Source organism: Salvelinus alpinus, chromosome 19 (assembly GCF_045679555.1).
Source record: "Salvelinus alpinus chromosome 19, SLU_Salpinus.1, whole genome shotgun sequence".
Classification (NCBI taxonomy): Eukaryota; Metazoa; Chordata; class Actinopteri; order Salmoniformes; family Salmonidae; genus Salvelinus; species Salvelinus alpinus.
This window is the reverse complement of record NC_092104.1, coordinates 49,858,303-49,876,804: the sequence shown is the minus strand read 5'-3', so window position 1 is coordinate 49,876,804 and position 18,502 is coordinate 49,858,303. Positions and strand designations below refer to the sequence as shown.

The following is an 18,502-nucleotide window of genomic DNA, read 5'->3' as shown; positions in this document are numbered from 1 at the left end:
GAAAGATTTTGAAAGAGAAAGAGAGGAGAGAGAGGAGAGCAAGAGGAGCTGGAACGTGGTGGCAGGAACACCTCCTACCATTATACTTCTGTTGCAAACGTACCCTGTCTCTCCCTCCCTTCCTTCACCCCTTTCATCGTGTCTCCTGTCACCGTTAGTCTTGTGTGAGAGGAATGTGACAGGCTTTCACACTGAGCTAGCCAGAGATAAGCCACTGGGGCACACACCCTCATATGGAAAACCACAGGAGGTTATTATAGTTTAGGGATTCTTCTATTAGCTTTAATTTCTATTCGTTTTTTAGATTTTTATTTTAAATTCTGTTGAGTTTCAGTTAGTTTTCAAACCTGATTTACTCGTTTTTATTTAGTTTGAGTTTTATAAAATAATTTCTATTTCGTTTTTATATTTTTAGTGTTATGGACAGAAAGTACCCTTACATGCTGACCAGACAGGACACGCCGCATGCGCGAGCGTCACAAAATACATTTAGAAATCCATGTTATTACAATTATTGCACCCAAACTGCTGGCGCGCGCCAACGAGCGTCTGCGACGCCAAGGGCTAAAAATAGAAGTCTTTCCTATTTCTGACGCAGATCGCACTGAAAGTCATCTCCTCATTGGTTTATAGAAGCAGGTACCCACGTGCCATCTCCTCATTGGTTATACCCACGTGGGTGATTGAAAGACAAACTTTGTTGCCGGTTGTCGTGGTAATACAATGAAAGTTTACATGCGATCACCATATAAGTTCAAAGATGAAAAAGCCTGGAAGGAGGAGAGATGACAAGAAACAATTCGGTTGGCCGTTTTATGTGTGGATTAATTGTCGGAGTAGAGGTCCTTGTGCATTTCAGGTAAAATAACAACTCAATGTTTATATCCCAGGACAAAGTAGCTAGCAACAGCAAGCTAGCTAAATCGGACAAATTTACGTTAGCTAGCAAGTGCAAGCTAGCTAGCTAAATTTCCATACATGTTTAATGCTTTTCGACCTGTCCCCAAATTAATGTCATTGGTTCAGAGTTTGTTTTGATATTTTAACCTGCGTGTCGTGATCGCGTTTGGTGTGGGGGGGACAAAATCAATGTATGCACGATGGCGCACGCGCGCAGCCGGTTTGGGTTACGTGTGGGAGGCTAGGAGTCATTTATGTGTCGTAGGCCTATGAATGTCACTTCTTGCCACTGGGTGATGGGTCAAGTCATAAGTTTGGTTTGTAAAAAATACTAAGAGCTGATCCGGGAGGACCATGAACAATGAGCAGTAGGTACCAGTGTATATGGTTCCACTGCCACAGGTCTGTCCGGCAAGAACAAGTCCAGATGTCTTTAGAAAACGTTTATTACAGATAACGGTTCTTTAATGGATTATTATTCTGACCGGACATTCTGTAGTGGTTGCTACCGGCCTTAAGCCAGCAACTAAGGTTTCTTATTACATTTATGGTCCTTTGACTCTCTACAACCTAACCCCTATTTTCCAGTTAGGTTTAAATTATAAATCAATCTTAAACGTGACTTGGATGTAAAAGGATAATCGTCATTGTCCAACTCAGATTCAGACATTTCTGCCGCGCCGTTCAAAGCTATGGCCAGCTCTGGAGGTTGAGCAACGCATGCCGTGTCTTGGAGGGGTGATAGAAGCAGGCTGATATGCCCATTAGCGAAACAGTCAGTCCTTTCTTGATCCATCGGTCTACACACAGGGTTATTTTTCATGGCTCTTTCAAGAATCTCATTAACTAACTGAGTTGCTGTATCCATTTGCAAAACAATCGACTCATTTACTCTAGCAGTGACAGGACTTTTACATTTGGGACCAAGTGTTTGGTAGAATTTTCTGAAGGCTGGCTAATCTTGTGGACTTGCCAGACTGGAAGAATCAATTAACCAGTGCTTCTTCTCTTTTCAAACTCATTTGAATTAGGTTGTCATGTTTCTGCTCTTTAATTGCAAACTGCTAAAGTTGGTTGTCCTGACATGCAGCTACTAATAACTTGTCGTTATCCTGCAATTGTTTGTATGATTCTTTGTGGGTGCTGTTCAGATGAACTTTGATGAACTCCTTACTCATCATCAGAAGGGCATTCAAACCAAACTATCCAATCAGGGAGGGGCTTATTGAGTTAATTGTTGGCAGGACCAGAATAGCAGTGTTTTCACAGCACTGCATGAACACGAAGAGTGAGTCTAAAATTACGTGTGAAGGAAGTGAAAGTGGAGTGTGGCGAGACAACTCAAAGGGAAAGGTGTTAAAGAAAGCACTGTGCTGGCTAATGGCAGACAGATAGAAATCCAGTCTCGCTCAAACAGAGGACAATTTTTTGTTGTTGTTGCTTTGCTTAGCAGCAAGGCCCTGGAACGACAGTTTTTCAGGCTCCGCTCTATTCAGGAGGAAAATAACTCCGAGGGGTGGTCAGGGTTGAAAAGAAGAAAGAAGAAGTGAAACTCGACACACTTTGAAACAGAGGCGCGAGATGAGTCACGGTACAGTACACGGTTTGGTCAGAGACTCCAAAGACGCACGCTTCTCCACGCGCAACCGTCGCTCTGACAAGTGCTCTCGCCTCCCACGCCCTTTTTCAGAAGTCTCTTTTCAACCTCTCTCTCTCTCGTTTTGTTTTCCTTTCACTAGTCGAGTTTCACTTCTTCTTTCTTCTTTTCAACCCTGACCCCCTCTGAGTTATTTGCCTCCTGAATAGAGAGGAGCCTGAAAAACTGTCATTCCAGGGCCTTGCTGCTAAGCAAAGCAACAACAAAAAAATTCCCTCCTTTTGAGCGTCTGTGTTGAGTGCTACATCAAGTGTCTCGCCTCTGCTCCATTGAGGCTGGCTCAGAAAATAGCCAGACACTCACCAGTCAGATTTCAAAATTTTATTTCACCTTTATTTAACCAGGTAGGCCAGTTGAGAACAAGTTCTCATTTACAACTGCGACCTGGCCAAGATAAAGCAAAGCAGTGAGACACAAACAACAACACAGAGTTACACTTGGAATAAACAAATTATTCAATAGAGAAAAAATCTATATACAGTGAGTGCAAATGAGGTAAGATTAGAGAGGTAAGGCAATAAATAGGCCATGGTGGTGAAGTAATTACAATTTAGCAATTAAACACTAGAGTGAAAGATGTGCAGAAGATGAATGTGCAAGTAGAGATACTGGGGTGCAAAGGAGCAAAAAAATGAATAACAATATGGGGATGAGGTAGTTGGATGAGCTATTTACAGGTGCAATGATCTGTGAGTTGCTCTGACAGCTGATAATGAAAGTTAGTGAGGGAGATATGAGTCTCCAGCTTCAGTGATTTTTGCAATTTGTTCCAGTAATTGGCAGCAGAGAACTGGAAGGAAATGAGGCCAAAGGACGAAATATACCTGTTTGAGCGTGTGCTATGGGTGGGTGCTGCTATGGTGACCAGTGAGCTGAGACAAGGCGGGGCTTTACCTAGCAAAGACTTATAGATGACCTGGAGCCAGTGGGTTTGGCAACGAATTTGAAGCGAGGACAAGCCAACGAGAACATACAGGTCGCAGTAGTGGGTAGTATATGGGCTTTGGTGACAAAACGGATGGCACTGTGATAGACTAAATCCAATTTGCTGAATAGAGTGAGGCAATTTTGTAAATGACATCACCGACGTCAAGGATCGGTAGGATAGTCAGTTTTACGAGAGTGTTTGGCAGCATGAGTGCACGATGCTTTGTTGCGAAATAGGAAGCTGATTCTAGATTTAATTTTGGATTGGAGATGCTTAATGTGAGTCTGGAAGGAGAGTTTACAGTCTAACCAGACACCTAGGTATTTGTAGTTGTCCACATATTCTAAATCAGAACCCGCCAGAGTAGTGATGCTGGAAGGGCAGGCAGGTGCGGGCAGAGATCGGTTGAAGATCATGCATTTGGTTTTACTTGCATTTAAGAGTAGTTGGAGGCCACGGAAGGAGAGTTGGCATTGGAGCTCATCTGGAGGTTAGTTAACACAGTGTCCAAAGAAGGGCCAGAAGTATACAGAATGGTGTCGTCTGCGTAGACATGGATCAGAGAATGACCAGCAGCAAGAGCGACATTATTGATGTATACAGAGAAAAGAGTCGGCCCGAGAATTGAACCCTGTGGCACCCCCATAGAGACTGCCAGAGGTCCGGACAACAGGCCCTCCGATTTGACACACTGAACTCTGTCTGAGAAGTAGTTGGTGAACCAGGTGAGGCAGTCATTTGAGAAACCAAGACTGTTGAGTCTGCCGATAAGAATGTGGTGATTGACAGAGTCGAAAGCTTTGGCCAGGTCGATGAATACGGCTGCACAGCATTGTCTTTTATCAATGGTGGTTATGATATCGTTTAGGACCTAGAGCGTGGCTGAGGTGCACCTATGACCAGCTCGTAAACCAGATTGCATAGCGGAGAAGGTACGGTGAAATTCAAAATGGTCGGTGATCTGTTTGTTAACTTGGCTTTCGAAGACCTTAGAAAGGCAGGGTAGGATAGATATAGGTCTGTAACAGTTTGGGTCTAGAGTGTCTCCCCCTTTGAAGAGGGGGATGACCGTGGCAGCTTTACAATCTTTGGGGATCTCAAGACGATACGAAAGAGAGGTTGAACAGGCTAGTAATAGGGGTTGCAACAATTGCAGTGGATAATTTTAGAAAGAGAGGGTCCAGATTGTCTAGCCCAGCTGATTTGTAGGGGTCCAGATTTCACAACTCTCTCAGAACTTCAGGTATCTGGATTTGGGTGAAGGAGAAATGGGGGACGCTTGGACAAGTTGCTGCGGGGCATGCAGGGCTGTTGACCGGGGTAGGAGTGGCCAGGTGGAAAGCATGGCCAGCCGTAGAAAAATGCTTATTGAAATTCTCAATTATCGTGGATTTATCGGTGGTGACAGTGTTTCCTAGCCTCAGTGCAGTGGGCAGCTGGGAGGAGGTGCTCTTATTCTCCATGGACTTTACAGTGTCCCAGAACTTTTTGGAGTTTGTGTTACAGGATGCAAATTTCTATTTGAAAAAGCTAGCCTTTGCTTTCCTAACTGCCTGTGTATATTGGTTCCTAACTTCCCTGAAAAGTTGCATATCGCGGGGGCTATTCAATGCTAATGCAGTACACCACAGGATGTTTTTGTGCTGGTCAAGGACAGTCAGATCTGGAGTGAACCAAGAGTTATATCTGTTCCTGGTTCTACATTTTTTGAATGGGGCATGCTTATTTAAGATGGTGAGGAAAGCACTTTTGAATAACCAGGCATCCTCTACTGACGGAATGAGGTCAATACCCTTCCAGGATACCGGGCCAGGTCGATTAGAAAGGCCTGCTCGCTGAAGTGTTTTAGGGAGTGTTTGACAGTGATGAGGGGTGGTTGTTTGACCGCAGACCCATTACGGATGCAGGCAATGAGGCAGAGGTGTATTTAGAGGGCAGGTTGGTCAGGATGATATCTATGAGGGTGCCCGTGTTTACAGATTTGGGGTTCTACCTGGTAGGTTCATTGATCATCTGTGTGAGATTGAGGGCATCTAGCTTAGATTGTAGGACGGCCGGGGTGTTAAGTATGTCCCAGTTTAGGTCTGAAGATAGATGGGGGGAAATCAACAAGCTCTGAAGATAGATGGGGGGCAATCAATTCACATATGGTGTTCAGTGCACAGCTGGGGCTGAAGGTGGTCTATAACAAGCGGCAACGGTGAGAGACTTGTTTCTAGAAAGGTGGATTTTTAGAAGTAGAAGCTTGAATTGGGCACAGACCTGGATAGTATGACAGAACTCTGCAGGCTATCTCTGCAGTAGATTGCAACTCCACCCCCTTTGGCAGGTCTATCTTGTCGGAAAATGTTATAGTTAGGGATGGACATTTCAGTTTTTTTGTGGCCTTCCTAAGCCAGGATTCAGACATGGCTAGGACATTCGGGTTGGCAGAGTGTGCTAAAACACTGAATAAAACAAACTTAGGGAGGAGGCTTCTAATGTTAACATGCATGAAACCAAGACTTTTACAGTTACAGAAGTCAACAAATGAGAGTGCCAGGGGAATGGGAGTGGAGCTAGGCGCTGCAGGGCCTGGATTAACCTCTACATCACCAGAGGTACAGAGGAGGAGTAGGATAAGGGTACCGCTAAAGGCTATAAGAACTGATCGTTTAGTGCGCTCGGAACAGAGAGTAAAAGGAGCAGGTTTCTGGGCGTGGAAGAATAGATTCAAGGCATAATGTACAGACAAGAGTATGGTAGGATGTGAATACAGTGGAGGTAAACCTAGGCATTGAGTGACGATGAGAGAGGTTTTGTCTCTAGGGACACCATTTAAACCAGATGAGGTCACCGCATGTGTGGGAGGTGGAACAAAATGGCTAGCTAAGGCATATTGAGCAGGGCTGGAGGCTCTACAGTGAAATAAGACAATAATCACTAACCAAAACAGCAATGGACAAGGCATATTGACATTAGGGAGAGGCATGCGTAGCCGAGTGATCATAGGGACCAGTGAGTAGCTAGGCGAGCTGGAGACACGGCGATTCAGACAGCTAGCGTGCCGGGGCTAGCAGAAGGGCCTTAGGGGGACGTTGCGAAGGGAGAGTCTGTTGTAGCCCCCTCGGACGGTTACGTCGGTAGACCAGCCGTGATGGATCGGCAGGGCTCCGTGTAAGCAGTAAAAGGGTCCAGGCCAATTGACAAAATAGGTATTGTAGCCCAAGAAATTAACTGATGGACCTCTTTAGCTAACAGTCCGATATGCTCTAGACAGCTAGCGGGCCGTGGTTAGCAGGCTAGCGGATGGGCCTTCAGGGGATGTCGCGACAGAGGAGCCTGTTGAAACCCCCTCGGGCGGATTACGTCGGTAGACCAGTCGTGATGGATCGACGGGGCTCTGTCGGCAGTAAAAGGGATCCAGGCCAATTGTCAAAATAGGTATTGTAGCCCAAGGAGTAGCTGATGGACCTCTTCAGCTAGCCGGGAGATGGGCCTAGCACGAGTCTAGTTCCAGGCTAACTGATGCTTGCTTCGGGAGGTGTGTCTCAGACAGCACGTGGAAATACATTAGTGACAAGGGGACCCATCTGCCTGCATCAGGCACAATGGCACTGCTCACAACCACAGCCACATTGGTGCCACCCCAACGGAGGTTTTGTCAATGCACCGCAAGGCCAGCCAGCTAAGCAGGGAAAAAGAGGGATGTGTGAGGGTTTTTGTGCCCGAGATTTCAAACTGAGGTGAGTGTGCAACCGTAAGCATCTAGGACTCTATCCCACTATCCTGGCTGCTCCACTATATAAAATCTCACATGCACACAATGACAGCTTCACATTGTCCAGTTTCTCAGTCTTTGTTAGATGTGCACCTGGCCACTGCACTGTGCCAGCGAAACCGCCATAAAGAGTGCCACAATGGGACAAACATGAAGCTTTCAGGGTTACCATGGATACTGGCAAGCATCCCGGTAGCCTCCACTGTCGACCCCCACCCTCACTGCTTTTGGTGTTTTACAAATGTCCTTATAGACAAAATGACCCCCACCCTGCACCATGACCCTGTCCACTCTACCTTAACCCCCAACCCTCCCTCCCTGTAGATTCTGGCTGTAAGAGCATCTATCGGACCATGCCAGCGTCCTGGGGCTGCCGGCTTCCTGGAAGGGCTGTAACCCAAAGCCTGTAACCATACCTGGAGGATCTAGTTCGTCAGAAGGGCACAGGCAGCAGACACCCACAGCCCCCAGAGACAGGCGCTCCCTCCCTGGGTGGGTCGGCCCGGTCCGTAGCCCTGTCCAGGAGGAGTAGTGTTTCTAGAACCCGAGCCGTTAGAGAGAAACTGGGGGTAACCGGACACCCTGTACAGGGAATACTGACCTGGATAAGGAGAGGGATGCTGGGGCTCTGAGAATCCGGAACCATCCGGGCCACAGTTCCACAATATCCTGTGTTCTAGCTACTATATATAGCCTGTTGTGTGTTCCTGGATTGTTTCTCATGTACTGCTCATGGGTAGCTCTCTAACGTGAATGCATGTCATGTTACACTGTTGTCTTGGGGTCAAATGTCAAAGGAAAAAGAGCTCCCTTTGCGATACATACTGTTTGCTACTCTACCATCTCTCTCAGCCTCCCTCAACAGCCTCTTCTCGATCAGATGAGGCTGTAAAATGACAGTATGTTGATACCAGGCAGGAATGCGGGCGGTATGTGTGGTAATTAGGCTTCTCCAAGCTCTGATGCTGCTGATGGTCATTAGTAGCCTACCAAACTTGCTAACTGCCTGGAACTCTGCACTCTATTGTCCCTCTAATCACTCTGACATCAATGCAAATGTATTCAAACACCTCATGGGTGCCCATTAGCTCATGTTGCGCAACATTTCTATAGGCTATGTAATTGTGTGAGAAAACAGTTTTGATGGCCTCTATTAAAAAGAGGCGGATCCCATCAGCTTTCTATAGGCTAGGTTTACTCAATTTTGTTCATCAACTTTTCTAATATTAAAGCACATTGATTCGCTTTAACACAGGAACATAGCCTACCTGGCTGGCATGAAAACGAACCATGGGAAGAGCGTCCTCTATTCGCTATTTAAGTGCATAGATGACATGTATTTTTCTCTCATGCCCCTGTTCCGGGACAGGTGCATGATAATGGTCCATTCTAAATCAAAACTAATTTCACACATATTATTGTGAATTAAATTAAGAATAGTTTGCTGGGTGACAATATTAGCCTATCACTTGTGAATGGTGTATTATCACTTGTGAATGATGCCCAGCTTGTGCATTAAGGCACGGAACAGCGCATGCCTTTTTCCCCCAATCACATTAATCCGCTTTATAACCAGTGTAGAGCCTAACTGGCATACATAGGCTGTGCATGAGTTTCACGTTTGGGGAAGATCATTTTCACCATAAAAATGCACCTTTATAATAAAGCATTACATGCATAATGACATTTGCAATCACTTTCGAGAACAGTTTTCCCGCTAATTGATAGCATTTTGGAACATTAGCCCTTTTAGCCTACTTTAGCCTAGTGCATATTGCTGCGCTTATAATGTGAAAATAAATGGCCTTAAAATTTTAAGCTAAACAATCAACCTCATTGCTTTTAAAAGTTTTTGGGATGCGAGTGGTTGTATTAATTTGGCATCTATCACATCCCACAACTGTCCCAGAGTAGGTTTGGAATATTTATTTATTGCACAGAAGTTGACCAATAGAAAAATGTAAAAATAATGGCACAGAATTCTAAGCAAATATTGTCTGCTAAATGAAATAGTGTAGCCCACAGCCAGATGGCATAGCCAGATCAGGGCCTAACATAAGGCCAACTCAGAGTATGCTATTCTGTTCTTCTGAAATAGACTACATTTTCTTCATGTCATGTTTCTTTAGACCTGTCTCAAATAAATAATGGAATTATTGTGATGGTGTAGGCTATATCAAATGGATTTATTCAACTTTTTAAAATGTAGATGTTCCAAAGGTCTGGATCAGTAGCTTGTAGGCTGTGTGTGGAAGCCAGGAGATGCTAAACGTGTTTAAGCTAATTAACAGGTCAATTACCGTGAGACCGGCAGTTATTTGCTTGACAATCACCAGCTCATGTGTCCGACACAATAATAAGTTCCCCACACATTTAGCTTTAGCTTTAGCTAACACTTTGATATTTATCCTACTGCTAGGTTCAACTGGGAAATGTGTGTCTGGTTTGACATTGTAACCCCAGCATCTCTCTCTCTCTCTCTAAGGGCAAAGAATCTAATTGCGATTTCATTTAAGCAGATATTGCGATTGGACTTGAATTGTGCTGCTTGAGTGACAGGGGGCGAGGCTTGGTGTGTGTGGGAAGCAGCCGCAAGAGGAGAGACGGAGACGTCAAAAAGAGTCAACAATAAAAATGGACGTTACACATGGCTGAGTGGCGTTTGAAAATATCGCATGCAATATGGATCTCTTGCGATATGGATATTTCGTATGTCAATATTGCAATTTCGATGTGCATTTCGATGAATTGTGCAGTCTTACTCCTGACTCACCTCCTCGATGTAGCTCTCCATGAAGGATCCCCGGAACATGGCCGCCATCCAGTCGCAGCTGGAGATGAGCAGGGGCTTGTGGGCCGGCAGGTATCCATCGTCCAGGTGGAACACCACATCTAAAACCGGGAGAGGGAAAAGACTGAGCACTCATCTCGGAGTGAGCCACAGAGTCGAGGATACAGAAAGACGGGAAGACAGACAGACACACACACACACACACACACACACACACACAGACAAATGCAGACAGACAGATGCACACAGAGACATAGAGAGAGGTAGACAGAGCAAGAGAGAAATTGACAGATAGACAGAACTCTATTTGACAGACGGGAGGGATAGGGTGGCACACAGTGACAAGCAGAGTTGAGATACTAAGTTTGAAACCTATATATACACACATTTGAAGGGCTCAAACTATTTATTCTGTTTGGAGGCCCAAAGATGTCCTCCTAAAGAAGAAGCATTCTATAAAAAAAATCTAAACCAAATCCTAGGGCAGACCTATAGGCCTCGCCAATCTTCACAGGGCATAGAAACCACTAGAGCGTGTAAATAATTTATATTCAGGAGGTACACTACATGACCAAATGTATGTGGACACCTGCTTGTCGAACATCTCATTCCAAAATCATGGGTATTAAATATGGAGTTGGTCCCCCATTCAAGAATGCCCATTTCCCTTTATTCAGATTACAACCTCTCACTTTTGGTTATTTAAAAATGTAATTAACTCCAAAATATTGCTATTATTTAAAACAAGCCATAGAAAGTTGGTTGCAATTTCAGTTTAATACACCAGAAAATACAGAACATTTATTACAACAAATATTATGGTTAAACTAAAATATACTAAATGAAGCTGGTTGAGAGAATGCCAAAAGTGTGCAAAGCTGTTATCAAGGTGGCTACTTTGAAGAATATCAAATATCAAATATATTTTGGTTACTACATGATTCCATGTGTTATTTCATAGTTTCGATGTCTTCACTATTTTTCTACAATGTATAAAATAGTAAAATAAAGAAAAACCCTGGAATGAGTAGGTGTGTCCACACTGGTACTGTATATGCAGTTGAAGTCAGAAGTTTACATACACCTGAGCCAAATACATTTAAACTCAGTTTTTCCCAATTCCTGACATTTAATCCTAGTAAAAATTCCCTGTCTTAGGTCAGTTAGGATCAGCACTTAATTTTAAGAATGTGAAATGTCAGAATAACAGTAGGGAGAATGATTTATTTCAGCTTTTATTTCTTTCATCACATTCCAAGTGGGTCAGAAATGTACATACACCCAATTAGTATTTGGTAGCATTGCCTTTAAATTGTTTAACTTGGGTCAAACGTTTTGGGTAGCCTTCCACAAGCTTCCCACAATAAGTTGGGTGAATTTTGGCCCATTCCTCCTGACAGAGCTGGTGTAACTGAGTTAGGTTTGTAGGCCTTCTTGCTCGCACACGCTTTTTCAGTTCTGCCCACAAATTTTCTATAGGATTGAGGTCAGGACTTTGTGATGGCCACTCCAATACCTTGACTTTGTTGTCCTTAAGCCATTTTGCCACAACTTCAGAAGTATGCTTGGGGTCATTGTCCATTTGGAAGACCCATTTGCAACCAAGCTTTAACTTCCTGACTGATGTCTTGAGATGTTGCATCAATATATCCACATCATTTTCCTGCCTCATGTTGCCGTCTATGTGTGAAGTGCACCAGTCCCTCCTGCAGCAAAGCACCCCCACAACATGATGCTGCCACCCCTGTGCTTCACGGTTGGGATGGTGTTCTTCGGCTTGCAAGCATCCCCCTTTTTCCTCCAAACATAACGATGGTCATTATGGCCAAACAGTTCCATTTTTGTTTCATCAGACCAGAGGACATTTCACCCAAAAGTATGATCTTTGTCCCCATGTGCAGTTGCAAACCATAGTCTGCCTTTTTTTTCTGAGGTCTTGGCTGATTTCTTTTCATTGTCCCATGACGTCAAGCAAAGAGGCACTGAGTTTGAAGGTATGCCTTGAAGTACATCCACAGGTACACCTCCAATTGACTCAAATTAGGTCAATTAGCCTATCAGAAGCTACTAAAGCCATGATATAATTTTCAGGAATTTTCCAAACTGTTTAAAGGCACAGTCAACTTTGTGTATGTAAACTTCTGACCCACTGGAATTGTGATACAGTGAATTATAAGTGAAATAATCTGTCTGTAAACAATTGTTGGAAAAATGACTTGTGTCATGCACAAAGTAGATGTCATAACCGACTTGCCAAAACTATAGTTTGTTAACAAGAATTTTGTGGAGTGGTTAAAAAACGAGTTTTAATGACTCCAACCTAAGTGTATGTAAACTTCCGACTTCAACTGGATTTGAGATAAACTGAACGAAAAAAGAAAAGTCCTCACTGTCAATTGCGTTTATTTTCAGCAAACTTAACATGTGTACATATTTGTATGATCATAACAAGATTCAACAACTGAGACATAAAATGAACAAGTTCCACAAACATGTGACTAACAGGCATTTAATAGTGTGTCTCTGAACAAAGGGGGGGGTCAAAATCAAAAGTAACAGTCGGTATCTGGTGTGGCCACCAGCTGCATTAAGTACTGCAGTGCATCGCCTCCTCATGGACTGCACCAGATTTGCCAGTTCTTGCTGTGAGATGTTACCCCACTCTTCCACCAAGGCACCTGCAAGTTCACTGACGTTTCTGGGGGGAATGGCCCTAGCCCTCACCCTCTGATCCAACAGGTCCCAGACGTGCTCAATGGGATTGAGATCCAGGCTCTTCGCTGGACATGGCAGAACACTGATATTCCTGTCTTGCAGGAAATCACGCACAGAACGAGCTGTATGGCTGGTGGCATTGTCATGCTGGAGGGTCATGTCAGGATGAGCCTGCAGGAAGGGTACCACATGAAGGAAGAGGATGTGTTCCCTGTAACGCACACCGTTGAGATTGCCTGCAATGACAACAAGCTCAGTCCGATGATGCTGTGACACACCGCCCCAGACCATGAAGGACCCTCCACCTCTAAATCGATCCCGCTCCAGAGTACAGGCCTCGGTGTAACGCTCATTCCTTCAGCAATAAACGCGAATCCCACCATCACCCCTGGTGACACAAAACCGTGACTCGTCAGTGTAGAGCACTTTTTGCCAGTCCTGTCTGGTCCAGCGACGGTAGGTTTGTGTCCATAGGCGACGTTGTTGCCGGTGATGTCTGGTGAGGACCTGCCTTACAACAGGCCTACAAGCCCTCAGTCCAGCCTCTCTCAGCCTATTGTGGACAGTCTGAGCACTGATGGAGGGATTGTGCGTTCCTGGTGTAACTCGGGCAGTTGTTGTTGCCATCCTGTACCTGTCCCGCAGGTGTGATGTTCGGATGTACCGATCCTGTGCAGGTGTTGTTACACGTGGTCTGCCACTGCGAGGACGATCAGCTGTCCGTCCTGTCTCCCTGTAGCGCTGTCTTAGCCGTCTCACAGTACAAACATTGCAATTTATTGCCCTGACCACATCTGCAGTCCTCATGCCTCCTTGAAGCATGCCTAAGGCACGTTCATGCAGATGAGCAGGGACCCTGGGCATCTTTCTTTTGGTGTTTTTCAGAGTCAGTAGAAAGGCCTTTATAGTGTCCAAAGTTTGTATAACTGTGACATTAATTGCCTACCGTCTGTAAGCTGTTAGTGTCTTAACGTCCGTTCCACAGGTGCATGTTCATTAATTGTTTATGGTTCATTGAACAAGCATGGGAAACAGTGTTTAAACCTTTTACAACGAAGATCTGTAAAGTTATTTGGATTGTTACGAATTATCTTTGAAAGACAGGGTCCTAAAAAAAGGGACGTTTCTTTTTTTGCTGAGTTTATATATTTAAAAAAAACAAATATATAGGGGATTGGAAATGAAGCAGACAATTACATTGATGGAAGCCACAATCTATTTGCTATATTAAAGCTGATCTGCTCCCTAAAAATACAAAAATAAACTTTACAGTTGGCACTATGAATTGGGGCAGGTAGCATTCTCCTGGCATCCGCCAAACCCAGATTCGTCTGCCATACTGCCAGATGGCGAAGTGTGATTCAGCACTCCAGAGAACGGTTTCCACTGCTCCAGAGTCCAATGGCAGCGAGCTTTACACAACTCCAGCCGACGCTTGGCATTGCGCATGCTGATCTTAGGCTTGTGTGTGGCTGCTCGGCCGTGGAAACCCATTTCATAAAGCTCCCGGCGAACAGTTCTTGTGCTGACGTCTGGAACTGAGGACAGACGATTTTTACTCGCTATGCGCTTCAGCACTCAGAGGTCCCGTTCTGTGAGCTTGTGTGGCCTACCACTTTGTGGCTGAGCTGTTGATGCTCCTAGATGTTTCCACTTCACAATAACAGCATTTACAGTTGACCGGTACAGCTCTAGCAGGGCAGAAATTTGACTTACTGACTTGTTGGAAAGGAGGCATACTATGACGATGCCACGTTGAAAGTCACTGAGCTCTTCAGTAAAGCCATTCTACTGCCAATGTGTGTCTATGGAGATTGCATGGCTGTGTGCTATTATTTATTTTTTTACACCTGTCAGCAACAGGTGTGGCTGAAATACAGAATCCACTAATTTGAAGGGGTGTCCACAAACTTCTGTGTATATTGAAAAAGGAATACCCACGGAAACCAACACAATGACTATAAAATAAGGATTGTGGTATGCCAGCTGATGGTAGAAAAGTTTACAGTTACTTTAGAGATGGTATAGGACTCTCACCTTGAGGTAAACGCTATAGCCAACATGCACACAAACGAACCAGAAATAAGTGACGTAAAGAAACACATGGGCATGGCACACATACTGAGAAAGCAGAAAAGCTCAGCAACACATATTTAGATCGATGACACCAAATGAAGCACAGGACACACAAACAAAATATTGCATATAGGAAAAACAATATCATGGCCATAGATCCAGATGTGTGAATTCATGGGAGAATATTGTAATAAAGTGGGAATGCTAAATGTGCTGTGCACACACACACAAACGCACGCACACGCATGCACACTAGCTCTGAGAACGCAGTATGTCAAGGCAAGTGGGGGCAGTGTGTTTACCGGCGAAGGTACCCTTGCTGAGGCACTCTTTGATGCGGTTGGCTCGGCGGACATGGAAGGCCTTGGTGATCTCCTGGTTCATGAAGCTTTCACGGTTCAACACGTTGGCCACCATCATCCTCAGGTCAAACACCTCCAGCAGCTCGGCGATGGTGGCCACCTGCATCAGGTCCCCTCGGCTCTCGTCCAGACTGCCTGTGTACAGGTACTGCAGCACCGCCTGGAACCACAGCAAAGTTGAAAAAATAATCAACACCCTCTCGGAATTGAGTATTAAGCCAAGCAGTGGTATAAATTAAGTTAATAAACACCATTTGATGTGTTTGGATTAACCTCACTTTAATGACCTTTAATTCTCCTTTAAAACGTCTTTGTTGCCCTAAAATGTGTTATAGTTGAGATGACCAGTAGGAGACATTCTTCACAGTGAAATAAAATGATTATACAACCCTGGAACAGTGATGGGAATGGGAACCTCACGGTGTAGCTGGTTTTGCATGATTTAATATAGTGATTTAGCAGACGCTACTATCCAAAGCGTCTTGCAAGACTTGTTTTGTTGGTATCTGATCTTACCTGGAAGGGTTCTTCCTGTATGAGGCCGTCCATGGAGACCACAGTCATGAGGCGAAGTCGCCCCGTCTCAGGGTCAGCTATGTGCTCCAGGTACACACTCAGGAAGCCCCTCCCCCATCCCGAGAGGCCACGGCCGGCTCCCAGGGGCCCCAGGGGGCACTGGCTCCTGGCGGGGAGGGCGTTATCACTTTTGGAAGTCCTCAGGGAGCCCTGCTGGAGCATGGGTGGCCGTTTGAGTCCCCTGGCGCCCCCCTCCCCCTCCTTATCGATGTCCAAGCTCTTAGTGCGCCCCGCCTGCTCTTTGGCCCCTCTCCTGCTCTGCTCGTCCTCCTCCCCGCTCTCGGCTCGCTCCTCTCCCTCCCAATCCGACTCAGTAGCCAGCAGGTCCAGGGTGAAGAGGTCATAGAACTTGGAGCAGGATGTGGCCAGGTAGACTTTGTGTGCGAAGACGCGCGTGGCACCGCCCTGGAGGAGGAAGAGGACGTCGGCGCACAGCGACTGGCAGAAGAGGGAGTCAGGGGCCTCTCCGTCGATGGGAGGGGGGTCGGGGATGCCAACCACAGGGCGAGGGGGACGGGGGGGCAGGAACGGGGCCTGGAGGAGGGGCCGCTGGACTCTCTTCAGGTGGGACTTCCAGAACTGGAGGTGGCGGCGGGAGATAAGGGCAGAACGGATAGCATTGTCGAACACATCCTTTACCCCAAACTGGGCCACGATGCTGGTCTCGAAGTAGGGAATGCCCAGCTCCTTTGCCACCTCGTGGCCTCTCTCTGGAGGTAGGATGTCTGTAGGCTTGATGGGTCTGAGGACAAAGGGAGAGGGTTAGAGAATTAGCAGAGAGATAGATATCTAATGAAATGATTGTGCTTTAACTGTGCTATCGTGGGCTGTAACTGAGTCAAGAATGTATTAGACAATAACAAGGAAAGAAACTATGAACAGAGAGAAGGCTGGACAGGTACGTTTGCGATTCAATCAAATGCCAAACATCCAGCCAATGGATGTGATGGGACTGCTGCGGTCAAGGTGGTCCAGACCTGGGTTCAAAAACAATTTTAAGTATTTCAATTACTTTCAAAGAGTCGAATATTTCCATGTATTTGAAAATACTGAAATACACAGACAAGTGTATTTTCAAACACAAATATTTAAATACTGCATTTGTTCCCTGGTCTGTTTTGTCCTATATTTGGAAACAAATATTGTTGACTATTTGAAAATAGTTTCAAATAGTAGGTCTATTTCTAGGAAATTATTTGAAAATACTTTCAAATACTGCAAATAAAAGTAGTTGGATTCGGGCACATTACTTGAAAATAAAAACGTAAAATAAAAAAGTAAATATGCTTATAATGGCGCCGGAGGGGATGGCTGACGATTTACAGGCTTCTAAACAACTGTGCTATTTTGTGTGTTTTTTCGTACATTATTTTGTACATAATGTTGCTGCTACCATCTCTTATGACCGAAAACAGCTTTTGGATATCAGATCAGCGATTACTCACCTTGAACTGGAGGAAGATGTTTTCTTTAATGAGTCCGACGCGAAGGATAAACTGCTTCTCCTAGACCAGGCCCAAATCCCCGTCATTCGCGTGAAGAAAAGATGGAAATACAGGGGGCGGAGATCGGGGTGCCTAGTGAGAATTTGTCGGCGAGTGGGTAACCCACCTCTACCACCCATTCTATTGGCCAACGTGCAATCACTGGGAAACAAACTTGATGATTTCCGCACAAGACTATCCCACCAAAGGGACATTAAAAACTCTAATATTTTATGTTTCACCGAGTCGTGGCTGAACGACAACACGGATAATATTTCAGTTGGCTGGGTTTTCCATGCATCGGCAGGACAGAACAGCTAGGTCTGGTAAGACAAGGGGTGGGGGTGTGTGTCTATTTGTCAATAACAGTTGGTGCGCAATGTCTAATATTAAGGAGGTCTCGAGGTATTGATCACCTGAGGTAGAGTAGCTCATGATAAACTGTAGACCACACCATCGATCGAGAGAGTTTTCATCTATATATTTTGTAGCCGTCTATTTACCACCACAAATCAATGCTGGCACTAAGACCGCACTCAACAAGCTGTATAAGGCCATAAGCAAACAAAAATGCTCATCCAGAAGCTGTGCTCCTAGTGGCTGGGGAATTTAATGCAGGCAAACTTAAATCCGTTACACCTCATTTCTACCAGCATGTCACATGTGCAACCAGAGGAATAAAAACTCTAGAACACCTTTACTCTACACACAGAGATGCATACAAAGCTCTCCTCTGACCATAATTCTATCCTCCTGATTCCTGCTTACAAGCAAAAACTAAAGCAGGAAGTACCGGTGACTCGCTCAATACGGAAGTGGTCAGATGCTACGCTACAGGACTGTTTTGCTAGAACAGACCGTAATATGTTCTGAGATTCATCCAATGGTACTGAGGAGTACACCACCTCAGTCACCGGCTTCATCAATAAGTGCATCGACGACTTCGTCCCCACAGTGACCGTACATACATATCCCAACCAGAAGCCATGGATTACAGGCAAAATCCGCACCGCATTAAAGGCTAGAACTGCCCCTTTCAAGGAGTGGGAAACTAATCCGGATGCTTATAAGAAATCCCGCTATGCCCTCAGACAAACCATAAAACAGGCAAAGCATCAATTGATGATTGATGCTCGTCGGATGTGGCAGGGCTTGCAAACTATTACGGACATCAAAGGGAAACCCAACGGTGAGCTGCCCAGTGACGCAAGCCTACCAGACGATTGAAGTGCCTTTTATGCTCGCTTCGAGGC

The 18,502-nt window shown here is 45.1% G+C and overlaps 1 protein-coding gene across 4 annotated transcripts in view; it reads right to left on the bottom strand.

Annotated features, from left to right (window-relative positions):
• LOC139545770 (rho-related BTB domain-containing protein 2-like) overlaps positions 1 to 18,502 on the bottom strand; it is a 93,062-nt gene that overhangs the window by 16,555 nt on the left and 58,005 nt on the right. For all 4 annotated transcript variants that reach the window (XM_071353925.1, XM_071353926.1, XM_071353927.1 and 1 more), the window contains 3 exons: positions 15,706 to 16,507; positions 15,130 to 15,349; positions 10,019 to 10,137 (listed from right to left, as the gene is read on the bottom strand). In XM_071353925.1, coding sequence (XP_071210026.1) covers positions 10,019 to 10,137; positions 15,130 to 15,349; positions 15,706 to 16,507 — 1,141 coding nt within the window. The remainder of the gene's footprint in view (positions 1 to 10,018; positions 10,138 to 15,129; positions 15,350 to 15,705; positions 16,508 to 18,502) is intronic.